The sequence below is a fragment of the Sturnus vulgaris genome, chromosome 4 (genome assembly GCF_052056855.1).
Source record: "Sturnus vulgaris isolate bStuVul1 chromosome 4, bStuVul1.hap1, whole genome shotgun sequence".
In the NCBI taxonomy this organism is placed as follows: domain Eukaryota; kingdom Metazoa; phylum Chordata; class Aves; order Passeriformes; family Sturnidae; genus Sturnus; species Sturnus vulgaris.
Genome location: NC_142246.1, coordinates 52411718 through 52438749, shown reverse-complemented (window position 1 = coordinate 52438749; position 27032 = coordinate 52411718). Strand labels below are relative to the sequence as shown.

At 38.4% G+C, this 27032-nt stretch overlaps 1 protein-coding gene across 6 annotated transcripts in view; it reads left to right on the top strand.

Moving 5' to 3' along the window:
- PDLIM5 (PDZ and LIM domain 5) overlaps positions 1-27032 on the top strand; it is a 121823-nt gene that overhangs the window by 63994 nt on the left and 30797 nt on the right. Inside the window, exons 4-14 of one of the 6 annotated variants that reach the window (XM_088163972.1) lie at positions 4746-4788; positions 6061-6449; positions 11055-11072; positions 11347-11519; positions 12891-12927; positions 15164-15193; positions 17704-17820; positions 21131-21319; positions 22165-22251; positions 23023-23178; positions 24013-24144. In XM_088163972.1, coding sequence (XP_088020098.1) covers positions 4746-4788; positions 6061-6449; positions 11055-11072; positions 11347-11519; positions 12891-12927; positions 15164-15193; positions 17704-17820; positions 21131-21319; positions 22165-22251; positions 23023-23178; positions 24013-24144 — 1371 coding nt within the window. Of the gene's footprint in view, positions 1-4745; positions 4789-6060; positions 6450-11054; positions 11073-11346; positions 11520-12890; positions 12928-13539; positions 14559-15163; positions 15194-17703; positions 17821-21130; positions 21320-22164; positions 22252-23022; positions 23179-24012; positions 24145-27032 lie in introns of those variants that run through there. The other 5 variants (XM_088163969.1, XM_088163967.1, XM_088163966.1 and 2 more) reach the window with 5 other exon arrangements.

Below are 27032 nucleotides of genomic sequence, written 5' to 3'. Positions count from 1 at the left end.
CATCTCGTAGTAACCACAATGACCAGAGTACAGATTGGAAAACATGAAAACATTGCTCATTGCTGTTTCTTAAGGCAAAAAAAACCCAAACTTTTTTTTTTTTTCCTTTCTTTCTTTCCCAGTGACTGCAACAGATTCTGATTTTCACTAAGTTGTACTTAATGATGATTTTGCTACCTCTGCTTTTCCACGTGTTGGGCTGTGGGCAGGTTTGCAATCTCGAGCCACAGATGCTTGCCCTGACAAGATTGCTGATGTGCTGCTGTACCAAGTTGCCTGGGGCAGTGTGTGCTTCTGTAAAACTGTGGGAAACACAGTTGTATGTTTTTGTATTAATATGTGCAAGGAAACCATTTCTGAAGGCATATAAGTTGCAACAAGAAACAAGCTTAACAATGTTCCTCTTCTTCTATTCTTGTGAGCCAGAGCAAAATTGGAAAGAAATGAATTATGTCTATGATGGAGAAGGGGGTTGTGTTTAAGGAAAAAAGAAATATATTTGGATTGTTCTTTTTTTCTGTGCTTTAAATTATGTCTACGTCTGTTTTTATTCAGATAACCCCCAGTGAAAGTCATGGCTTGTTATATGTTAAATGCTTTCTGCTTGTCATCTTTGTTCCATGAGTTGGCTAATTTACAGAAAGCAAATTAACATAGCTTTCCTCCCTGTCAATTGACTGCTCTCTAGAAGTAAAATGAAGCTAACCATCAGAACTGCAGACTACAATGGCAAGACCATGAAAAATTCACGTTTTGGGAAGGAATATCTGACCAATGGCTTTTCAGGGATGTAGCATCTGCTGCCAAAACTCGTCTCCTGATGATTCACCAGCTAGGAAAGGGGAGTGAGTTTTGAAAATTGGAAGGGCAGGATGTGAGACAGGAAGGGAATCCTTCCTCTTTTCCATCCTTCCATTAGAAAGATTCAGTTCAGAACAACAAATCAAGTTCAGAGAAAGTTTTCCATCATTGACTTCATTTGGTGGACTTGGCAGTGCTAGGTTTATGGTTGAGTTCGATATTAAAGACCTTTTTCAACCTAGATGATTCTATTACTCATGAAGGTGTTGCACCTTCTTGTATTTCTCTCAAGAGTTTGAATAATCCTTCTGGTTACAGAAATATGAAAACAGGAAACACAGCAGCTATGTTAATATTAGAGTTGTGTGTTCCTCTTGTTTGTAGAAGGGCTCATATAAGCACAGTTACCTTCTTGTGACTTCCCCGTTTAGTTTTTCCATCTGCTTTTTAAGTTATGGGTACATTACAGTCCCTTAACTGAGGGGGTTTAAATGGATGGACGATGATGTGGCTTTGAATGGAGTTCAGAAGAGACAGCTCTGACAAGTCCTTTGGATTCTAGGTTCAATGAAGATTTAGAGATTTAGTGGCTGAGGGTTTGCTTCCATCATGTTGATTATTGAGATATCACTGTTGCCATTGATGATCAGTCCTTGGAGGTGGCGTATCAAATTGTACTCACTGTAGAAGTATATAGTTTTAGCTTTAATAATGTGTTTTTCCACTTACTGGAAAGTATAGAAGGGTTCTGTCAAATTGCTTGTGTCTTTTTTGTTTTGTTTTTAACTGGGTGAAATACTTGGAAAGTGAATGAATTAGAAGGAAATTTAAACAATGAATAGTTTTTGCTGGGCCTACTGATTACAGTGAAGGGTGGACTAATTCATTTTCCTAATAAGGCTGCTCTGGAAGTTGGAATGTTTTGAATTGCATTAAATGTCATGAAAGTATTAATCAGAGAGGATTGTCTTGTGGTATGTTTAGACAGCAAATTCGATCATGTTTGGTCAAAATGAGCTGTTTACACATGCTAAATATAGCTGCTTTTCCCCCCTCCCCCCCCCCCAATAAAAAATGAATGACTTTGATACAGAAGTTGTGCAAAAAAATTGTGCACTTTTATTTTCAGTAATAGTTTGTCAGTAAGCAATGATGCAGCTGCTGTTTTTGTTGTTTATAATAATTCTTATGAAGTTTGATACAATAACCATTTGCCAAGGTCTTCTGTGTGAGTTGTTTATAATAAGTCTAAATACTGAGCTCTTATGTCTTTGCTTTGTTTGTTGTTATTGAAAGTATTGCATAAACTAATATGCTGAACAGCTAGTTTTAAATCATTCAGAAAATACCATGCTTCAAGCCATCCTGCTTTTTCTAATAAGCAGTAACAGGGCAAGTGTGTCATCTAATTCTGAAAACCTTTATCATCAGTTATTCATATATTCAGTGGGACCAAACCTGCATGTAATCCTTATATGTTTAATTGCTAGGTGGCAAGTGAAGTGCTAACAGCTAAGGAATATGCACAATTCTGCAGTTTAATTACTTTTTGGCTGTGCAGTTCAGTAGTATCTATGAAAATATTGTGGGAAATAGTCCTGAAGGAAAAAATTTCTTAAATGTGTGTATTGGATGTGTTTCACTTTTCAGCTTGAAGTGTGCATTTCCTTTTGTACTGTCTTGTCTAACCACCATGCATTTTTCACGTTATGATCTTGGTGGCTCAGTTTGCTGGGTGAGCATTTTCCTTTTACAATATGGGATAAATCACAGATTTTCAGTCTGATTTTGGTCTGAAGTCAACAAGGTCAAGCTAAATTGTTTTAAGTATGTCTGGGGCACAAATTTATGCCCTTGGTTCAAGTATATTTGTGGGGAAAATGTTATGTTGTCTGTTTAAAAGGAACATCATGAACATTTTGGTTATCAAGCTTATTTTTCCCCCATCCTTTTTGTCCTTTTGTATGATATTTTTGAAGATGAATTTTGAAAAGTATGTCTTCTGGTCATCTGGTAATAGTGGCAAGAAATAATTTTTGTTCAGTGCTGTGTTGATGAGTATAGAGGCAATTGCAAACTCAAATTGTATTATTTTGTATAAAACAAAGAAAAATAAATATGTTCCTTTTTGTAAATGAGATGTAAACGCTCAGCATTAGCAATTTTTTTTTCTCAATATAAAATATGATAGTTGGCTTGAATGTCTTCCTAATTCTTCCTGTTGGTTCAGCTTAATAGATACATAAAGCGTTTCAAGTTACTGTATTAGAAATGAACACTTATACCCTAAGATAGAGATGATCTGAAAAAAGGAAGAAAAGTTCCCATATGCATTGCCTTTTTCTTCTCCTTTCTTGTTGCTTTTGTTGCTGCAAATTGACAACTCTGCAATTAGGAGTGATTAATGATGCACCCCAGCGCTGTGGAGGGCCAGAGGTCAGGCTTTCATAGGTTGCACACTGTGGGAAAGGGGAGAAGGGACCTGTTCCCCTGAGCAGACAAAACCCTCTCTCTGTGGAGAATTGCTGCTGATGTGGACATAATGTGTGTCAGCAGCCATGCACGAGTGGGAAGCCAAGTGCAGAGCATCTTCTCATGCTATGAAATTTTTTTTTTTTTTTGCCTGCCAGCATAGCATCTGGATTTCCATTTTTTGTAAGGTAGATACTGAAGCTGCATCAGGATTCCTGTTGCTGGGATCCAATGAGCCTGGAGGGCCAGATGACTTTGAGGGAAGGAATAAACATCGTGAACAAAATAGTTAAGGGGGAAAAAATAGAGGACAAAATGGAAAATATTTAAAAAAAGATTTGTTAAAGGGAACAAGTGTGCCTAATTCAACTGTAGCTGTCCATGTTTTTCTGGTTAAAAACTGAAAAGCTGGTTTATACAGTAGAAGTGGTTTTAAAACTGTAGCCTCTGATTAAAACGTTAAATGAACATTTTTGCCTCCTTAGCAAATTGTCTTTTGGAAATGAGAATCCAGCTGCAGTTTTTCAAAACCTTATTAGGAAGATGTGTTGGAAATGTGACACAAATGTGTCAAAAAGCCAGTTTTGTACCAGAAGAGCATGAAAACACTCAAGTGCACCAGCAGCAGTGTTTGCAAACAAAATGTTGCTGAATCAGATTTTTTGCTGGGTTTTTGATTTTTATTTATTTTTAGTGTACATGTGTTTATTTTTGCATATAAGTAAACATGTGCAAATCTGAAAAAACCCTGACTGAGATGCTTTTTACCTGTAACAACACATTGCCATTTCAATTTAGATATAACATAATCAGCCAATTCTTTATCTATGTGATGCTTTTCATTGCCGTACTTCCTTTCCTTTCCTTCCCACCACCCCATGGTAGTTTCAATGTGCCCATTGTTTAGGAGAATTTTTTTTTGCCATCTACTATAGAATTCCAGTGACATTAACCTTACTTCTGAAAACCAAGGACTGTGTAAAAAATTTCTGTATTATTTAACTTGCCAAGTTCTTCAGGAGGATTTGTGTTATTCTAAAAGGAAGTGTTCTGGTTTAGGCCTATATATTGGCTATGCCCTGTTTAAAATATAAATAATGATAGATTGATTAATTGACCAGAGCTATGGAGTTATGTGACAGTTTCTTGTGGAAGAATGAAAAACAGAAAGCAGATTGGAGTTGAAGTCTATGAACTGATGATATAGAATTATGAATTTATAAATCTAATAATACATAAGGCTAGATGCTAGACTTCTTGACATTGTGTCTGGATAAATTAGTTCAGTTTTGCATTTTCCTTGCATTAACAACAGTGTTGTAGATTTAACATGAATACTTCTTGTTTCTTATAGAAGAAACAAAAATAAATCTTTTATGTATCTGTGGGTGGATGTGGTGAGTAGAATAGGGAAATGCTTAAACATTAAAGTATTCGTTTTTAACAATTATGCTTATGTTTTTCTTTTTCAGAGTGTCTTCTATACAAAAACCTGATCATTTTCATGTGACAAAGGTATGTTCATCATCAGAACCAAGAAGTGTAGCATGTGGCACTAACTTATACCCATCTGTCAAACCCTGTTGTTGATAAGCACTGGCATTCAAACTTTCAGTATAACATGCTTGTTTTCCATGTGTTACGTTAAGAGTATTGCAGCACTTGGACTTTTGATTGCTTTTTTCCCCCTCCTAAAAAAAATGGAGAGATCTGGAAATGATTATCAAGAAGAAAAAAAAAAAAAAAGGTGAATAAAGTTATTCTCCAGCCTTTTTTTAAGGAACTGGAACTTTTTTAAGGTATTGCTGGTGTTTTCCCTCTGTACCTAAGAGAGAAACAGAAGCAGTTAGAATTTTTTTGGCAGTGATTTTTAAATTTTTTTTGGTGGGGATTTGTTTATTTTAATGGACACCGAAATCTTACCTGGTATTTGAGAGAAGCTTATCCAAATATTACAATTTCAGAGAACAAGTCCCCTCACTTTCCTTAAAGCCTTAGAGAATTACTTGCTCTTGAGTTCTTCTAATGTTTTATTCTATGCAACAGTTTCAAAACCCCCTTTCTGATAAAAACGCTGTTTGCAACCTTGAAAATACTTATAAATAGCCTGTACTTGAAAAGCCTCTCCAGTGGACATAATTAATGTGTAGTATATTACTGTTCTGCTGACCATGACCTTTAAAGGCCCCAGCTTGGGAACCACAATGTTAAAACGTAGTTCCCAGCACAAAACCCCAAACAAACGAAAAAAATCAGATTTCTTGAGTGTACTATCTGACATGGGTATGTGGAGACATTGGGGAACATCCACGTGCTCTCGTTCTGCTCTTAAAGGTCTTAGCAACAGATCAGCATGTGAACACTTGCACATTCCATTTGTGTATGAGGAACGTGCATATCTCAAATTGGGATTGAGACATGGAATGTGGATTTTTCTAAAAAGCTCTCGTTTTTTCCACATGAGTTACCCGGTGGGCTTTGCAACAAAGCGGTTTTTCAGTTTCTTAAGAGTTTGATTTGTGGAGTGTCTGTTTTGGATATGCCGAGAGGAGCTAGCGTTGTGGAATTTCATATTGATTGTGCATGTTGGGATCATTCCCTCTCCTAAAATGCACGGCATGGGTTGTTTTCCCGTACATTTCATGGCTACAGTCTTGGTAAAGCTTGCTTCTGTGCTTCACGCTAGGTGGGTCATCTCCCCCGAGAGCAGCTAAAATCCCTGCAGAGGAACATGCATGCGTTTGGCGTGGTTTTGTGTGTTTCTGTTTTGTTTTTCATCCCACGTAGGCAGAACCTACCGAAGTAGTTAAGCCTGTGCCCATTGCCTCTGCTGTTGCACCCAAAGTCACTGCCACAGCCAGCGTGGCTTTCAATAAGACACCGAGGCCGTTTGGAGCTGTAACCTCCTCCAAGGTCACCTCCATCCCATCACCATCCTCCGCCTTCACGCCGGCACAGGCGTCGTCCGCGTGTGCCGCGCCCGGAGTGCATGCTAACGCCAAGCCTAACGCTGAGCCATGGCCGCCTGTGCTGGGCGCTCCTAAACCTGCAGTTCCTGTCCCACGGCAGCACGGTGCCGCCCCGAGCGCCTCGGCCGCCGACGGCGCCCAGGACGCAGCCGAGGGGCCGCGACGAGGAGGCAGAGAGAACCAGGGGGACAGTAAACAGCAAAATGGGTAGGTGGGATTTTTTTTTTGCTGTGAGGGTCTTTCCTCACAGGAAAAAAGCCGGGCTTGTTTGAGGGCTGAGGAAAACACAGCTTGGAGGAGTTGTTTACTCCTCAGAAATTGATCTCTCAGAAATTATTTTAAAAGCAATGCTTCAAAGGGCCCAGCTAGACTTCTGGTGATGGTTTTTCTCACGAGTGACTTACCAGTTTATAGAGTGTCACGGCTAAATTGAACAAGGACCATGGAATGCTTTACATGATGTGTTTTATCACCACGTGTTCTGGACCTTACAACAAGCCTGGTATTAATTTCAATGTCCAATCTCACTGTGTACTTTGACACCCAATACAGCGACTGAAAGCAGCAGGCACTCAAAAATGCAGAGCAGTCTGTCAAGAAGGGTCAGTGGGTGCTGTGATGGCCAGGAATGAGACGTTCTGGAAGACCAACCATGACCCTGCCAGAACCAGTGGAAAAAGGTCCCAGAAGGGAGGCAAAGGGACAGATGTCTTACTAATTGTCTGCTCAACACAGGAGAAGCTTTAAGATATTTTCTTGGAAGCTGATGGGGTTAAACAGATTTTTTGCAGTGCTATAATATAAATACCTCAACTTTAAATTTTACCTTCACCCTAAACAAGCAATGCAGATTTAAAATGTGAGTCATTTCCTTGTTCAAATAATTGTTTATATTGAAGTGGGCATCAGAGACTGAACATTTAGGAGACAGGAGACATAAAAGGCTGTATCTGGTGTAGCATCTAGACTAGTAAACAATAGATTAGTAAGCTAAATTGAGCCCCACAGCAGTCCTGGAAACTCAGACCTGCAGCAAAATTTTGGCTGGGGATGCCTTAAACTCTCCCAGAAATTCCTGAGCAGAGTTTGGGAGCTGTAGCACCTCAGGGACCAGCTCCCAGTGCCTTCTGTGCTGGGGGGAGAGGAGGAGGCTGGGAATGAGCAGTCCCATGCCATTTGGCCTCTGTGACCAGCAGTTGAATTAAGTAATAAAAAGGGAGGAGGAGAACTGTAGGTTTCTCTTCAGTTTTAAGAATGTGAAACCTGGGCTTAAAACCTAAAAGCTGTGCTTACTATTTCCCATCCCACAAAAGAAAGGGACTGGAAGAATAGGCCTTGTGCCTCTCTTCTCTGATATTCATTGAATATAGAAAGTATATGAAGAACTCTGCAGAAAGGTAAACATCCATGCCAACTAAACTACTGACTAAATTGCAGTTTCAGTTGAGTTTCTTACAGAGTAAAAAAAAAAAAAACCACAACAAAACTTCTTTAGGTACTTATTCCCTTTATGTTGTAGTACGAATATTTTCCGTGTGTGCACTCATAATGCAGCCCTTATGCATTTTATATTGCACTGTAGCCATGGTAACTTCCAGCCCTTTCTTAAACAGATGATGGCAGGAATCCAGTCTGCAAAAAGGGGGTTGAAATTGAGAGACCCCAAGGACTTGCTCACTGCTGGTACAGTTGTTGAATACATTTTGGCAAACCCTCTCTTATCTTTCCAGGAATACTGTTTTAGCAAATAACTGTGTAAGGAGTATTCAAAAGCAGCAATTAGTACTGAAAAAGAGGAACAATAGAAACAAAATTAAGTCTTCTGGAAGGAAGTGCTGCAGGCAGAGAGTAAGCACTTTAAAATCAAGATAGGATGACTGGGTGAGCACTGCTATGTGCCCTACCTTACTTAAAGGATGAATAATACTATCAAAGAGGATGAATATCACAGCTGAGAGGTGAAGAAATCCCTGTCTCACTGTCAGCCTTGCAGATCTAGTTTGGAAAAATTTGAAAATGTTTCAGAGTTGTAAAAACCAACTTTATTTTGCAGTCTTTCTTACAATATTGTGTTTAGGCTGCTTAAGTGTCCCGCAGTCCTAAAGCACGGAACAAAACAAGTGGACAAAATCCACTAAGGTGGTTATACTGGTCTGCTGCTACACTACTTAACTTTTCCAGGTGAAATTAAGTTTCTACAATGATGCTTAAATATCTCCCCATTTAAAATGGTGTCAGTGACATAAAATATCACAAACATTGAAGTTTGGAATAATTGATCAGTCTGAAATGAATTCCATTTTACTTCTGTGGCTTGTATGATTCTTTTTCTCAAAACATGAAAAAAAATCAACTTGTACCTTGTTCATGGATGGCACTGTGAAGCAAATGCACTTCTTTAGACATGCACCTTGTTATACTCACAATTTCCTCACTTCCTCTTGGCTTCTCTCAAAAAACATTCAGGATATAAAGTATTTGACTTCAGGATGGGAAAGGAAGTTTAATTTCCCTTGTTTAGTTCTGCCTTAGAAAGCAAGCGATTTGCCCTCACTAGCCTGTGTGCAGTTGCACTTTTATCAAGACCTTTTTGCCAGCTCCTGCATGAAGATGTGCCTGCTGCTTAAAACAGGTAACATGTCCATAGACTTCACTCAGTTACTAAGTTCAGCTGGGCTAAAATTTTCTCTTGTAGGTTCTCTTGATGTTTCTAAGTTTGACTTACTTGATATATGTCTTTACCAGAGCTTGGATTTGGAAACTCCTGTACTATTTTAAGAAGCAAAGAATTAATTAACACATCAAATACCTTTTTTCTTTCCCTTGCAGATAGCAGCAGCGACAAAGTTAGTATCAACAGCACTGGACTTGAATTATGGTTATTTTTCCTATTGGAATAACCAGCATGTATTCTAGTTTTGCAAAATTACAGCTCTTACAGAGTTATTTATTTAAATTTTGCAAAACAGCTTCAGCTTTTCTTAGTGCAATACATTATTTTATCTGCATTGGACATGATGTGACTTTGCTTTTCACTGTGATACATTTTGCAGCTCATTTTTATTCTACGAAACATTCGTGTGGTGTTTGTGTGTACTGATAAATTCTTGGTGCAACTGTGGTTCATTGGTGTTGGTAATACAACTAGTAAATGGTGAAACACAGTATAAAAATCAAATTGGTTTTAGAACTGTGGAATGAAGGGCTGGATTCTGAATTCATACAGGAAAAGAAAACTAACGTCCATATATTTGATTTGCGCATATTGGGATGATAAATGATTGAAGTTTTATTGGCTTCTCTCTTCTCCCCTTGCCTCAAGGCTGAGTTAAGAGGGAGCCTGTCTCATTGAGTTTTTCTTTGTCTCTGGCACCACCTTGTTGCCTCAGTGAGTCATTACTAATACACTCTTTAGCCTTAAAAAAGGAGACCAGTAGGACAAAAGAAGTCAGCGGGATTTTTTCATTTGTACCACTTTCAACAGATGCGGAAGACTGCTTTTTTCACTGGGGTAGTTGCTAGAATGCAGTAAACTTCACGTAAATAATTACATTTTCATGTATTTCCACACCTTTAATTACTGCTTGAACTTTCAGATGTCATTTTTGCTATTAACTGTTTAAGATGCTTTACTCCATTTTTCTCTGTTCTCCATCCTGGAATTGCCACTGCCTTTGTTTCTATACCTCTTTCTCTGTTATTAACTTTGATATGTGATACACGCTCTTTGCTAATACTGTGTGTCAATAAATTAAATCTTTTGATATAATTTTGTACAATACCTTTCACTTTCTTTCAAGTATTAAGTATTTTTTAAGCTTAAGTTTCTACTAATGCATTCCATTTAATGGGCCTAATTCTTACTTGTTGCCAGTTAACATCATTCCTCATTCATTTTCCATCTTTCTTCCCCGGAAATACTTTAAACCATAAAAGTATAGTGAGGAGGTAGTATCAAAAATAAAAGTAACTTTTAAGTTTTGTTGGGTTTTAATTTTTAATACCGATTAAGAGTTTTATGTCCTAGGAGTTAATTTTTCACAGTTTTCCTCCTGTAAATTATGTAAAAATAAATGTACACTTACAGAGTCTTACAGATTAATGCTTTGGAATAACAAATGTAGAATTTAGGAGTAATTTATATAGTTTGAGTCTTCTGTTTCCTTTTTCCAAATTTCCCAGATTAGCACATTTTTTACATCATTTACTGAAATCAAAGCTTTTAGGTCCTGTACTCTTGGAAGTCTTGCTAGTGCAAGGATTGATAATAACCTGTAGGTTACTGTAGGGAAGGTTTCCAGGTGGAGCAATCACTCCACAGTTTTTCTTTCAAAGAAGATACCTCCTCATTATGCCTCAGAACATGGCCATTTATGCTTTCTGATGGCCTGCTTCTGATCTAGGCTTTGCCAAGTGCAAAAGACTTGGTGTGTACTGGGTGGTTCTTGCATGTGCACACATCTGTGCTGTGCCCCTCAAGAGCTAAAGGGAGAATTTGTCGAGGGGCACCTGATCTGAGCTAGGTAGACTACCCTGCTTTACCAAAACAATTTCCCCTTTCATGCCTATAGGGAAATCACCATAAGTTTAATTAAAGTGTGCGAGTTCTGAGCAGTGGTTTTAGTGGTAGAATGAGAATATGGCTATTATTTGGATTTTAGTGCCCTTTTTTCGCAAAACTAATTCAGTAGAATAATTAGCCACATTGCTGTTTCGTTTCAGCTTTCTGACTTTATTTCTTCTTTTCTTTTTCTCCTTTTCCTGTTTATGCTGGGAAAACTTTCTCTTCTGTCTTACTCTGTCGCCTCCAAGGAAAAACCCACCCAAACGGTAAAAGTTTCAACATGTAGATGTGTTGATAATACTGTCTTTTACTGCTTCAAGTGTTCCGTCAGTGAAACAAGGAGAAATATTTCAGTGGGGTTAGAGTAGTTATAAAAGGTTCAGAATGTTTGGTTCAGAAAACTGCATCTGTGTTTAGCTGTGGCTCCACAGCTGCCTTTAAGTGCTGTGAAAAGTCTCATTTGCACCCGTGCCTTTGTATCTGGGCAGAGGGAGGTGTTGTCTGCAGCCACACTCACTGCTGTGTCTGTCCCTGGCACAGCCCCCCGCGGAAGCACATCGTGGATACCTACACCGAGTTCTACCACACGCCCACCCACAGCGACGCCAGCAAGAAGCGGCTGATTGAGGACACCGAGGACTGGCACCCCCGCACGGGCACCACCCAGTCCCGCTCCTTCCGCATCCTAGCCCAGATCACTGGCACCGATCACAGTGAGTACCTCGGAGCCAGTGCGGTAATGGGCAGTGCCCCCGCACAGACTGGTGGTTTCAAAGCTGGGGGCGTCAGGGGAGATAGGGAAATAGTACTGCAAAACACTGCCATTATCCTAGTTCGGGATATATACATTGCTGGACATTATTCCTGAGTGAGCTGAATTAAAACATTCTAGATAAATCCTAAAATTTCCATTTCTACTCCCAAAGATAGTCAAAGATACATATTAATTGTTTCTGTTCCCCCCATAACACCAAAATGGCACCATTCCTGATCAAATTTCATGCTTCAGAAAAATAAGGTGTTTTCTGGCGTGTAGAAAGTCTTTGTCAGTAATACAAAAGTATGTGATCTGCTATGATGTAACCAATCAGAAATATAAATCTATAGTTCCTCAGTTTATTCCCAGGTTATGTTTCCACCCTGTGCTTATGCTATGGTGTGATTACCTATATTGGTGGATGGGAACAGGTAATGTGGTGAAGGTCATATAATTTTATGCTAAAACTTCAATTTCATGTTATGCTGTCAGCCATAAGTCACTGGCTGAGATTTGTGATTTTTTAATGAAGGCCACCAGAAGTGCTGTGATGGGCTTTGAACTCTCATTCTTCAGCTTTTCTCAGCTAGAGCTGCAATAAAGAAGGCATGAAGGAAATTGGACCTCCTCTCCTGGGGGAGATTTGATTAAATCAGCTGTTTCTAGAAGCCAGTGATAACATCTCCCAACATAAGAGTTATTGTTCGTGTGTGATAAATATTCTGACCGTGGACCTGATTGTTTTGTTGTCCTATGCTCAATTCCTTGCATCAGTCCTTTAAGAGCTGAGTATGGGACCTGAACTTCAAATAACATGTTACTAGTAAAGATGAATTTATCATCTTGACAAATGCCATAAGAAAATTACTGCAACTAGATTTGCCAGCCTTAAAATCAAGACTGGGAATTTACATTATCCCTTGTACAGACCTCTAGAACCTTGGTGGAAAGTAGCCTGGCTGCAAACAGACACTTGGATTATCACTTGATATAAACCCACTAGATGTTCATCCAAAATAAATACCACTTAACTTCCATTCATCTTCACCTTCTCGAATCACCTTTCTCAATGCCAGCATGGAGAGTGGGCCAAGGGGAAGGGCAGAGACCAGAAGAGCCACTTTTCAGCAGTCCTACTAGCAAAGAGGCTCTTGAAGTTCACAGACATAGCTCGTGTCCATTGGCGCGTATTTAGAATAAAAGAATCCTAACGAGCCTTGTTGTAATTTCCTGCTGTAGTGAATGCATTGGCACAGCAGAGAATCTCAGTGTTGTGGTACAGTGTATTCAGTGCCCTAGAAAATAAAAATTTTCTGTTTTCCTTCAGTGAAAGAACCAGAAAATGAAGCTGGGAAGAAGACTAAGTGAGTTGATGTTTTACATTTTTATTACTTTAATACTTTTGCATGTTTTGATTGTTAACTTACAGTGTTTGGTGCACTTGTGTGACATTTGGGTGTTTTTGAAATGTTCCTTCCTTTTTTGCCTTTTACTTCAGCATGTAAAAATAATTTTTCTCCATAGACAAACCTTTTCAAAAGCTATTGGCACACTCCAGTAGTAATGTCTGTGCGGAGTTTGTGTAGAGGTTTTCTGTAAACTTGGACCGTTTTGGTTGCCTGTACGAGGTCGGCTTGTGTTTTCCTTTTCCTAGTCTAATCAGGAATTTTAGGTTTGTGAGGGTGGATGTGATTGCAAACATAGGTGGGAAGTATTGCTCTTCTGGCTGCAAGTGAGGGTCAGCTGTCTCCTTGCTTTGGGATAAGCATTGTTCAAAAGGAGCACCAGTAGCTAAATCTAATGGTTCTTGAAGTCAGACTTTCTCTACTGACTTTGACTAACATTGGATCCAGCTTTTGACAGTGAGGCAAACAATGCGGTATGAATAGTGCATGGAGTTTGCATGCTCACTTGTGAAACTGCTTAAGACAAACTTTCTTTCTTTCTTATTTTTCTTCTATCACTTCTTTCCACAGGGAAAAGGTTCCCATCCACGTCCTTAGCCCCAAATATACAAAATTACGTGACTGGCACCATGAAGTCTCAGCACGTGTTCTTAATGTCCAGTGATTTTACCCAAGTTGCAAAAGCAAAATACAAACACTTCCTTCCTTTCTTCTTTTCCATCTGCTTTGCAAAAAAAAAAAAAAAAAAAAAAAAAAAAAAGAAAGAAAAAAGAAAACATAGTAGCCTTTCTGCGAGAGAAATTCTAGCCTTTTCTATACTTTTCTAACACTTTCCTAATGATGTGTAAAAAAATGGGATGAAGATGTTTTTGTGCTAATCATTAGTTGACAAAAAATACATATTTAAAACTTAACAACTTGGGTGGCTGAATCGCCCAATGTGGGGGAGGAGATTGCTATTTCAGTTCTTTTTTCTGCCTGAAAGAAGTAATTTGCTGAGTCTGAGTTACTGTAGGTTGTTAGAAAGCAGAAAATTTTGAACAAATGAATAAGAAATCGTGTTACCTTGATTCTGGGGCTGGGAGAAGAAGATGAAGAGGGGATTGTATGCACTTATTTCAAATTATCATACCTACCAGGAAAATTATCTTGGATTTCACTAGATTTTCAGCAGGTCGATTTTAGACTGGTTGTAAATGTTTTACAAAGTACAGCAAGAAGACAGACTGCTTTTAAGCAAAGAAAAGAAAAATTTAAAAAATTATGTTCCGATGTTTGGAATTGAAGTGAAAGCTCAATATTAAAATTCTGCTGCTTAGACTAGTAATATGTTTATGTTTTGGAAAATTTAAAAAAGAATAATTGAGCAGAATGTTGCTGTGTAAGAGCTTCAACACATCTAGCAGGAACAAGATTAGACAGTAGTATTTATTTATTGCAGAGTGAAGCTTATAGGCTTTCTTGTGTTTATGAAAGCTTCACAGTCATATGGTTCTCCTGTAAAATAATGTATTATAGTAGCTACACATCCATTAATTTATGCATTTTGAAGCTTGAAGAGTATTTTAATAAAAGTTGCTTTTATCTTAGCTCTGTCTGTTTTTCTTTTGAGTCTCTTGGACTCCTTGAATAGTCTTCTCATGCATGGGGCTGACATTTCGTTGCACCTTCACAGCCTATAGGAAGAGAAACAATTAAATCCGAGCTCCACAGTAGAAACAATCCCAGTGTTTTAGTTCCTGATCATCTTAAAAATAGAGTATGTGTTCATGTTGTTGAAATTGACACGAGATTTGCAGGAATCAATAAAATGCTTGACCCTTACGGGAGTAAGATTACATGAAGTGAAACTCGCTTTCGGCTTTTGCAGCGCTTGTTAAACCAGATAAAGTTTGAGACCTCAAAGGTGATTGTGAAGCACATGTAAAAGCCCAGTTTCTCACAACTGCTCAATGAGAACCATTGCAATTGGTTTGGGTTTTTGCAGCTGACCTACACGCTCCTCTGATGGAATTAGTAGTGTGAACAGATGCTTCTGCAGAAGACTTGGTGGGGTTGTTCTTTTTTTTTCCTTGACAATGTTGGAACTTGAGAGGGCCTTTGGAACCATTTTAAGTTTGAATTTCTTTTTCAAATGGTTTATGCTGCTATACAGTACAGCAGTAGCTTATGGTATTTGTCATTTTATCTTTAGGAAAAGGCAAACAGAAAATGGAGACTTCAGGTAATAGATAAGTTATCTAACACTAACAGTCACCAATGTGGATGCCTAACACTGCACAGATTTGCCCTGGTAATGATGGCCCAAGGGATATCACATCTTGCACACTTTTTGAGTTAACTCCTTAGGGACAGTAGGGGAAAAACATTCACTTCAATAATTTCACCAAAGAGTGTTTTGATGAGAAGTGCCAATCAGTTTAATTTCCATGCCCCCCATCACATAACTTGGCAGTGAGTATTGTGTTACTAAACCCAAGTGTGTTACTGAGTGCACATACACCACAATATAATAATTTGATAAGAGTACTGCATATTAAAGTGGGAGTGTGAAGTAGTGTATTTAAATTGTTCTCCTAGGTTTATATAATTTCTTTATGAACAGAATGAAATGTGGGCATTTCAGAGACCATCAATGCAATGAAAACTGTGAATTGTTAGAAAAGTTATCAGTTAGATTCTCTGTAAAGGTTTATTTTTAAGGGTAAAATGGTTTGACCTTCAGGTATTTTTATGTTCTGGAGATGTCCCTAGATACTGAGAATATTTTCATGTTGTTATTAAACACTACCATTATGTTTATATATCTTACCAACTCTTATCCTTTTGAAGGGTGAGTTACTGTAGTGAGAAATAGAATAATAAACCCTCTCTAAATAATCAAAATAATAGAAACCTCTGTTTTGAGTAAAATTAAACATTGTCATAGAGTCTATCTTTTAAGGATATGAGAGTAGTTTGTGAGAGACTGCCAAATAATTAGTTTTCTATAAAATTATTGTAAAAACACCACTTGTTCCAAAACTGTTTTATGAATGTGTGAAATTAATTTCATTTTCTGCTTGGAAGATCCCAGTGTTCCCATTGCACAGAACTTACTAGTGTTAAATTTTGGACTTTTTGTTACTGTTCCCAAAAACAGGCCACTTTTTCATTTGTATCTGACAAACATGCCTCCCATCTCACGTCTGATTCCCAGCATACGTCTGATCTTTGAAATCATATTAAGTACAAGTGGGTTTTTTATGTAAAAGAATAAGCTTAAATTTTAGAGATCTTCTAGAAATATCAGTGTGACAATGAAATAGAAACTTCTTTCATCAGTTATCTCCAGTAAAATATCCCAATTTAATAATACTCAGTTTTTCAGGCAGGCATTGTCCAAGACAGGTATTTTGTGTGGTTTTTATTATTATTTATTTCTAAACTGTAACCCACTCTAGGGATTTTTGTTTGGCTAAAATAGATTTTTCTCTTCAGCAACTGAAAGGACAGGAAATAAAAATGGAAAGCCTTAATTGAAATTTGTAGAGTGCAGCTTTTAAGCCAATTACTTAAAACTTAGGTAATGTCTAAGCTTTGTATAAAGTTTATGTGTTTTAGATTATTTCTAATGATTTTTGGGTTTTTTTAATGTTCACTTTTAACCCTCTCCTTTTGAGTAACCAGCTCTGGATTTGGTTTTGGCCTTCAATTGAAGAGTCAGTTCATTGTCCTGAGTGAGGATTTTCCAGATTTGTAGTTTAGTTGATCCATAGTGACTGAAAAATATTTGTCCTCCTCTTGGTCAGTCTTGAAACAATCTGTCATAAAATCATGTATTTATTTTTCTCTCCCACATGTAATAAATATATGTAAAGCATACCTACAGATCTACCTGATGGAGCAGGAACCCAGGATACCTGTATTAATTTGAATAAAAATTCCATAGCTATTCCGACTTTGGAGATGCCACCTGCACCAGAATTTCCATCCACACCTTTACCACCTATGAGGTCTGCTCCCTCGTCATTCTTAAATCTGTTCAATAATTTTCAGCACATAAGGCTCCCTACTTTAATAAGAAACTTAATTCTGCATACTAAAATAAGAAAAAAAAAGCCAGAAATGCCTGTCCCAGTGACTAGTTTAGTTTGCTCAAACTTACTGTTGTGATTGCTCTCTACCTTGTGGTTTACCTTTTTTTGTGTATTACAATGATATGTCTGGCAGGTGCTTATCTTCAAGTACAGCACTTTAAGACAACATTTTCTAGATTATTTCTCTATAACAACTGAATATGAATAAGGATATGAAAAATATTGAGAAATATGTAGTGTAATGTTCACAAAACTAACACAACCAAAAAACATATAAAGCTTTGGGGTGAATCCCACTAGCACCTGTGTCACTTTCTGTATTTTCTAAAGTTGTTTTCCATCAACATAATATAATCCCCAGTTTATGTGTTCCATCTTGGTAAGTGTCCAATACTACTTGACTTTCTGAGTTTTAAAGTGCAGGACATTCTCAGCCTTCACTGAAAGTGTGATACTTCTTAAGTGTGTTTTGCACCATTTTATCCTCTTAATTGTATTTTACTGTTTTGGGGTTTTTGGGGTTTGGGTTCTTTTTTTCTTCTCAGTTTACTAACACTTTCATGCACCGTGTTTCCTGTTCTGCATATTATTTCAATGTAGATTAAAAATCTCTTTCTCTGTGTGTCTTCACTTGGCTTTATTACTGTGAATGGAGTGAAAACAATGCTAGACCAGAACCTGTAGCTGCTCTTTTGCCGGTAGCAGATTCCTGCCCTGGCAGTGTCCCCTCTCCCAGACTTTCTGACCATATTGCTGCACCAGCTCCTGCGAGGTAAATCATTCACAGGGGTTTTGATTCAATTAACAGTCTATTCTGTTCTAGCCTGGGTTTGTCTGTCTTGGAGGAGAGAGAGTTGTTTGTCATTAAAATAAACTGCTGTGACTAGGGATTTTCCTGGAAATAGTAGGAGAGGGAAGGAGAAAAGTTAGATAAAAACAAGGAAATTCATGAACAGTCTCATGGATGCTAGTTAAAACAAGATATAATATTTAGTGTGTGCATGCTGTTAGTGGGTGTTCACCCTGTCACTTGGAGTAGCTGTTCACTGGTCTCAACAAGTTAAAAGTGAATATGTATTTAGAAATATAAAAGTAATTTTCTAAAATGTGGGTTATTTAATTTGTAACACAGTGTTATGCTGTGATGCAATTACAGAAAACTAGGAGATTATCTGGCGAATTTCGTTATCACTGGTCTTGGATTATTTTACTGGCACATACCTTGGCAAATTGCTTTGACCTCTTTGGAGGTCATCTATGACAGCAACAGTAATTTTATACAGAAGACAGGATGGTAGTTAGGGGAGTGATTGATTGTTACTGTTACTGAAGGTCAGTAACATTTTCTGATAGTTTATCTTACATTGTGCTGGAATTTTTGAGGTCCAGGTAGCATGCACAAGAACAAAGTCATAACATGAAACAAAGCTGTTCCTTTAAAAATGAGAATTAAATGAACAGTGCCTGGTCCTGCCAGGCCCTAGACAGACATTCATGTTTGAATAAAGCATACAAGAATATACTGTTGCCTGCACCTCTGTGGGCTTTCTGTAGTTGGAAAACTAATACTAAGATTTGGAATTGACCAGTATAAACCTTTAAAGCTCTAGTCTCAACTAGCTGAGAGACAAGGATAAATCTGACATCAAAGTAAAAGCTTATTTTGATGTCTTTCGAGGACGTTTTTGTTGTCTAGGACAAGCAGGTATGTTTGTGAGCTAACATGAGCTTAGGCAGGAAGGGATGGAAGCTGATGGGCTGGTGGATACCTTCATGGTAACATTTGGTTTAGGCTAATGCAGTAAAGAAGATTTGGTTGTGATGTTTTCAGCAGCAAATTCTCTTAAAATCAACAAAGAGAAACATACACAGAGATGTATGACAATACTCGTGTTAAATTTTTTTTTTAAGCAGAAAACTTGAGATTAAAAAGTCAGTGAAAAAAGTACTGCTTCAGTAATTGATTTTCATGTCTATCAGTGAAACTCCAGTATAATTACACCTACTTGCCCCATCTATGGATGTGTTCAAGGCCAGGTTGGATGGAGCTCTGAGCAAAGTCTGGTGAAAGCTGTCCCTGCCTACAGCAGGAGGATTGGAAGTAGATGACCTTTAAGGTCCCTTCCATTCAAGATCTACTGAGCTGTAAATGCCTTGCAGATACCACTGCAGCTACTGTGTTCTGAGTACCAAAGAGTCTTCTCTAAATTCTAGCTCTGCATCTGAGTCCAGGCAAAGGAAACTTAAATCTAATCTCACTCAAGACCTTTGGCTCTAAATGTTATTATTTGACAAAATTAACCTGGCAAGAGAGCAGCTTTAAAATGTGTTAAAATCTGAAAAGTAGCTATGTTCATGGTGGTTCAGGATGTGAGCCAAATTATTTCTGCAAATACAAAAGTAGATGTTAAGAGTTTTCTGCTCAAGAAGGGCAGAAATTGGGGCAGCTTCTGCAGAGCTGTAGAGGGAAGGTTTAGCACTGGGTATGGGAAGGAGAACAAATAACTTGATGCAGTTGTGTAGTCTGGATTCTCCCCTGAACTGAGAGGTTATCAGTGTAGCAGCTATAGTTGATGTTTATATTTTGTTACTGAGCAGATGCTGCTGCTTTTATAATGCTCTTTTGAGTGGGAAAATACAGCAAGTCTGATCTTCAAATCCCCTTTTTAGTAAAATGGCACCTATTGGAAATCTGCATGGAGCAATTAATGAGTGCCATGTCAGGCTTTTAGCAAAGCAAAATTGGGCCATCCAAGGGTGAGTAGACTTGCTCTTGCTACTGAAGCCTTGCATTTGTTGTCAAGGACTGGCCTAGGTCCTTATTTTCCAAATGGGCTCCATATTTTGTTGGCTGAAGCTCTGAAAATTGTACCACCCACTACTTCACCAGTAGAAAGAAGGAGAAAGTTTGCTGTGAAATGTATGAAGGATCTGGATTTGATTTCTAGATTAAAGTTAAGTGAGCTGCTTATGAGGTAGACTTCATAATGCTTTTTTTATTGTAGTTTTAGTTCTTAATTGAAAGCCTTAAGTAGTTGCATGTCTATATAACCAACTACTGTAAGTTATAGTGTATTATTAGTCTATTTCATATATGTGATGTCCTCCTATAAATTTAACAGTAAAATATTTAAGAGCAATTACAGCCTTTCCAGAAAGTTGCTAAAAGTCGTCTTAAAAAGTAATACTGGTAGTGTTATGCCATGTAAACCATGGAATCTGGCGCTTCCAGAGAAAGTGTATAACTAATATAAAACAGATGTGATGCCAGCAGGTCTTTAGATTATCTTTTATATGCATGCTTTTTATAGTCATGCAGACCTACTTTTATTTCTTTCCTATATTTTCATTTTATGGAATGATTTCTGATATAAATACAAAGACTTAGTAATAAGTAATCATAGGAATTAGTCCTGATTTTTGTTGTGTACTTTCTGGTAAGTGGACAGCCAAGAACATTTTCTGCAGAAATTGTAGTCTGGGAAAAGAGGAGGTCTCAGGCTGGCTGTACTAAAACTGGCAGAGTTTTTATGGTTGTTTTGGTGTGATGAAAAGCAAGAGGAAGTAAAATATGGGGGAGAAATATTGCTTGTCCTTCTGCTTTCTTTTCTTATATAGAACTTTTGTTTGAGAACCTTTTGGAAGTCTTAGGCAAGTGTACCCATCATCTTCCCTTCAATCATTACAGTTTTAAATGTCAGCAGCCAAGTAGCCTCAGTGTCTGAAGTGTCATCTCCTGACACTAGATAGTTTCTTGTATACTGAGTGTGCTCTTGTTCCAGTTTATTATCTTTTAACAATATCCAGATAGTTGGGTTTAATAGTTGAACAAACGTTCAAGCTTTAGCTTTAAAAATACCTCAAAAATTGTTTTCAGCATGGTCTGATTCCCAGGGCATGAGTTTATGGTTCCTACAGAAGGAGGTAAAAAAGCCCTCATCTGCTACTCACTTCTTACAAAAGATGCAAGAATATCAGCTAGAAAGAGTTGTCCATTGCTACTTTGTATTGTTAATCAAATGAGAAATTTCTTCTCTCTATATGGTCTCATTGTAATTACTCATGAAATTAACACCAACTAGGAAGATAATGGTGCCCGCTGCAGATGCAAGGAGCTCTTTGCCAGTGGATGAAGCGCCTCCTGTGCCCAAGACTTGTGCTGTGGCCACACAGATCCCCGAGTTCCCCCTGCCTACTGACCCAGCTGGGGGGCTGCCTTCTCCAGCCCTGCATGTGGAAACAGCCCTCGGGCTGCCTCCTGCCCTTGCCAGGTACATCTGAGCTAGTTGTGTTAGAAAGGTGCAGTCACAAACTGATTTTACACACATTGAATCACAGTGATTTGGTTTGGAAGGGACCTTAAGGATCATTTAGTTCAAATGCTCCTGCCATAGGCAGGGACACCTCCCACTAGATCAGATTGCTCAGGGCCCCCTCCAACCTGGAGGTGAACGTTTCCAGGGTTGAGGTGTCCACAGCTTCTCTGAGCAACATTTTCCAGTGCCTCACCATCTTCATAGTAAAGAATTCCTTCCTAAAACCTAATGTAAATCTCTCCTCTTTTAGTTTAGAGCCATACAGTTTCACCTGATTCTTTTCTTGATGATGATGCTGTCAAGATGGAGCAGCTTAAAGGTTTCAGGACCCTCATAGTGCTCTGGCAATTTATACAGTAACTAGAAATTCAAGTAGCTTTTAGGCAAAAATTCTAAAAATAATTTAAAAATTGAAGCAGCCTTTCGATGGAGGAGTAAAAGCAGTCTAGGAGATTCAGTTGGGTTTTGTTGGCAGAAGTTGGTGACATGAGGAGAATACAGTCACCCTTGCTACCAAGTGTGTTTTTAAATTGTCCAGTAACCCAAAGTTTTCAGAGGAGAATACAAGCTTTAATTGTGTTGTGATGGGAATCCAGAATATGAATCTGTACCAAGAGGGAAAGTGCTTCCCTCAGTAATTAACACTACAGGATACCTGAAAATGCCATACCTGCTTTGTTTGTTAGTTTATGGATAAGGATGGCTTTAGAAAAAAAATTCAATTAACTACTGAGCTTTAGTTAGTATTGCCAGAGGTGTAATAAGTGATTAATGACTTCTCTCTTGCTGCTTTTGGGCAGGAATGAAGCATCTCTGCCTACTTGTGAAACAAATTATTTCAATAAAATCTCAACCTTTCAGTCTAAATCATCTGTAAGTCATACAAGGTAAATCTTTTAAAGTATATCCACAGCAAACTGCTAGGTGTAAACAAGGTATTCAGGCAGTGTTTTTGCACTTAAATCTGGGAAGTGGTATAGAGTTGTGTAGATATTTGGAGTGTTTTGTCCATCTTTGTAGTTATTTTTTAAAAAACACAGCAATTTAGTGGATAATTGCTTGAAATTTTAAAATAACAATCCAAGTTAGAGGTTAAAAATTGTAGGAGTTATTTTAGAGCCAGTCTGGTTTTTTCACATTTTTTCCCGTTCAAATTCATTTCCACCTGTAAAGTAAGTAGAGAAAATGAAAAGGGGTTTGTGAGCTGAATTTGGTAAGGGTTGCTAAAAGAGGACATGCAGAAGTTACATCAACAAATATTCCAGTTTATTATCCACTATTTATTATGAAAAAGAGGACAAAGTAAATGATCTTCAGGGCTAATTCTGTCCACACCATGGAGACTTAAATAGATCCATGTGGAGAGTTCTGGGCCCTGGTTGAGTGGGAATGACCCAGGCATGCAAGGCAGAATCTATGCTGAGGAATTTGAAGGCTGACAGATGCTAAATGCTCACTTGATGAGGGGGAAGTTTTATTTGTGGGTAGAATCAAAATTGCTCTTCTCTATATTAGTATTCAAGTCACTCACACAGTGCCTGGTGTCTCTGTGAGCTGGAAACTTCCATAACTTTCCAGTGGTTAATGTGGTCTGGTGTTGCACTGTATCTCTGTCAATCTTTCCTACTTTCTCTCTTTTCTCCTCTGTTGGCTCAAAGCTTCTGCACTGCAAAAGTAATGCTGGAAGATCCTTCGGGAAATCTGCCGATCCTTGGATCCTCTCCTCCTCCAGTTCTTTCTCCTTTCGAGCAGAGATCAAAAATTAAGAGCATGGCTGCTGCTGCAGTGTCTGCTGCTATTGCTGTCCGGGCCAGGTAGAAATCAACTTCAAAAGGAATGTTTTATAAGTTGGTTTAAGGAGGTTCCAGTTCACACAAGAGTAATTGGTCCCTGGCAGGGTTGTGAAATCAATCGACTCTTTCACAATAGCAGGCAAGACATTAGAATATGTCCAAAGGTCCCATATCCTATTTGTAGCTTAGCTGCTCTGAATCTTGGTAAGTAATTCTACCATTATGTTCCTCATGATATCTGTTTTACAGTTCAGTTAGTAAATTAACTGTAAATAACATTTGTGTTACGGGAGCGACAAAGAATAATCTGTAACTTTGAGGAACTTTTTGATGCTTGAAAACAATAGCTTGCTGAGTTCCATCTAAATCTTTACTGTATTGCTTTCTGTAAAGGCTTGCTTAGAGCAAACATTTTGACAAGTTTTTCAATCATCCATTCATATCAGTGAAATATTTTTAATAGGCAATACCCATTTTTTTGTATTTCTAAATTACACAGATGTCCTAGAGTACTAATAAATGATATGCATTAGAAAGCATACACAAAATCAGAAAACTAAAAAAAGATTTTAAAAAATTCTCACTACTTTTTATTTTACTCTAGTAATGGTAAAAATAATCCACACCTTAGTGGATAATCCACACCTTAGTGGATTATCTTGTGCCTCCCCTGAATTGTGCAGCCCCTACTTTGTGGGCTGCCTGTTTAGACATAATTCCTGCATCAGTTGTCTTGGGTTCAGTTTCTCTAAACAGACTTTTCATAAGGGATTTTGGGTTGTCAGTGGTCCCAGCTATCCTGAACTTCATGTGGTCGCCTCATTTGTTTTTGGGGTCTTTTTACACACTTGCTAGACTGTATGAGCCTAGTGCCTGCCGCTCGCTGCTGGATGCTCTCCTCATCACGCCTGTCCCTAAGCCTCCTCTGCCAGTCAGCGCACCCTCCAGGAAGTCCACAAGTGCTCTGGAGTTGCCAAAGAGCAAGAGGTATCGTCCAGGTGTGGTGTGTGGTTGGCACTTAGGACTCACAGGGAACTGGCTACTCCTTCAGACCACGTTTCTGTTGTCTGTGTGCTTGTGCCTGTCCTGGTCTTTGACTTGAGGGCACCAGCTCCAAACCCTGCTGGTTTCATCTCTTTGCACAACTAACGTGCACCTGCTGATGATGTTTGTGCAAGTCAACTGTGCTAAAGCAGAGGTTTGCTTTCCTCACTGGCTTCAGGAGCCCTCTAATATGCATGGTGGTGCTTGTGTCGTGTCATGAGCCTCTGAGGGAGGCAGTGTCACTCTTCAGAGGCCCCTGGAGAAGAAACAAGAGATTCTGGCTTGAAACTTCTGTGTGGGTGAATTATTTGCCACAGTTCCTTAAGCAACTAAGCGTCACGTTAGATTATTTTTTTAAAGCTCACTTTGAATATACAAAATCAAATAACTGGCATGCAGGCCAACAAATGGCTGTTTAAAAAATTATTTGCTGTCTAGGCCTTTGTTCCAGTGCTGATTATGTTCAGCGCACTGGGCTGTTTGTTCTCCTTTCCTGACCACAGCAATGTTAACACTTGCTTCAGTGGAAAGCTGCTTTTATGACTTCAGCTGCACAGGCAGGAGTCTGCTTGATTATTTTACAGGGCAGTGTGTATTAAATTATGCTAAGGAAGAAATTATCTGTGAGTTTTCTTGTACCTATTTATATTTTCACAGGAGTTAGACCCTTCTAGAGATAAGGCTCAGTTATAAGTAGAGCTGAGATCCACTTGATGTAGAAACTTGTGTTGAGTAACAAGTATTAGTTCTTTTTCTTCTGTTTCATGGCTTCCAAGGTGACCTCAGTCTCTAGAGAAAGCTAAAATAGTCCTAATCTCTGGGAGGGGAAATAGTAGTTTGTAAGACACACACCACCTCTATTTGTATAAAAATTTCTAACTTGTAGCATATCCACTTTAAAGAAGATAAAGAAAAGAACATTAACAGAATTGTGATGATATAATACAACTTAAAATACCAATTTTATATTGCCACTCAGTGATCTTACTAGAAAACCTTTTATGTACGCATTGAAAGAGAAAACCTCGTGAGGAGTTCTGTTACCTGTCTGTGCACTACAGGTGAAGCCCAGTCATGCCATCAGCAAGACTTTATTCTTTAGTGTGGTGTTTGTTTGGTGATACTTTAGTAGACTGAAAGCAAATTCTCTGACTTCCCTTTTCTTTTTTTCCTTCACTCACTGATGTGCATTGTTTATGGCAAGTGAAGGTAGATTATTACGTTAATGGATGCATTCTCCTTCCTGAATCTGTAACTGGCTTTCTGTATGTCCAATGTTTGCTCACCGTATGGCGGGGGAAACTCTCCTGGTGTTGAAGATTTATTTTTGGAGATGGACTCGTTGTTGAGATTCCCAAAGTGTCTCCATTCAGTTGCTGTCTCTTACAAGTACATGGGGCTGTGTATTGGAAAAGGCAGGAAATAATGGAGAACTGTTTTCATGTTTCCGCAGTTGAAGTCCAGTTTTGGAGGGGCTTAATCTGTTTTTCTCTTCCAACTGGCAGAGCTGGAGAGAGATATCCCAGGGAGCCAGAAGGTACACTGGGAGTACAGAGACCATATAAGCCTGCCCAGAAGACCATATCAGTCTGGGATATATCAAGATTCAGGTTGAATGGCTTGAAATAAACACCCATGGTTTTTAGGGGTTTTAAAGGTGACCTTTAAACTTGTGAAAAATGAATTTTCTCTTTAGCCATTGTAAGAGCCAGGTTATCCTGGCTATTCAGGTTGCTGGCACAAGGCTGTGGCATAAGGTGATAAAGGAAGCATATGATTTTCAGGCTTTTAGAGACATTCCAAACAGGAAATGACCTAAAATGTGGGACATGTGGTGTTGCAGTGCAGTTAGTCTGAGAATGCTCTGCATAAAACTGCATTTTAAAAACGATTTTTCCAGGAATAGCCAGTGTTGCCCTGAAGATAGCATACAACAAATGAGGGTAATGATTTCTGGTTTCCATTTTATATTTCATCCTTAGTCCTGAGCTGCTGGCACTGCTAAGGAAGGAGAAGTTCCAGTAGATGGAGCTGAAGAAATGAAGCTTTGTGCTGTCGTCCTGTTAAATAAAGGACCACAGCTTTTGCAATATGGCTTGAGAAACATGTAGGAAAACGAGATAAAAGAAGATAAATGTAGTGTCAGTAACTACATATTGTTACTGAATTTCAACAAAGATCAAGCAAAATTAATCAATTATGTCAGAAAAAAAATAATGGATTTGAGAGAAATGTACCCATTGAGTGTGCAACTAGGTATTAAAATGTCTTTGCATTACAATCCATCTAGTGACATACTGTGATATGTAAATGAATGCAATGCTGAAAAGTTGTTTTAAATGGCAGCTCACTTCATCCCACAATAAAATAGTTGATAAGAAAGGAGAGCTGAAATCTTATATCCCATTACTAAAGAGACAAGTTTACGACAGAATGCAGTAGACTAACTAGTTCAAAAGAGCATTTGGCTCAACCAAAAAAGCCAAGTAAATAAACTACTTTGGAGTTTTCTGGCTCTTTTATTTATTTCATAATTTTAATGAAAATATAATGCATCAATTTTATTAAGGTAGCTTAGACTTCTTTGCATTGTCTCTGGGGACAAACCCAGGAAGGTTGTAGCTATAACGAAAGCAGGGTATTGATTTTGTTCTGCAGTAAAGTTCCTCCAGAAATATTTCACTTTTATCCCTTTCACTTCACTTCACTTCACTGTCTCTGCTCCAAAAAGCTGGCTGTCTTAAACTGCTCTGTAATGGGTAGCTGCCGGAGTACTTGACCTTTTTCTGACTTAGTAACTGGCCTGAAGTGATGGTGAATATACACACATT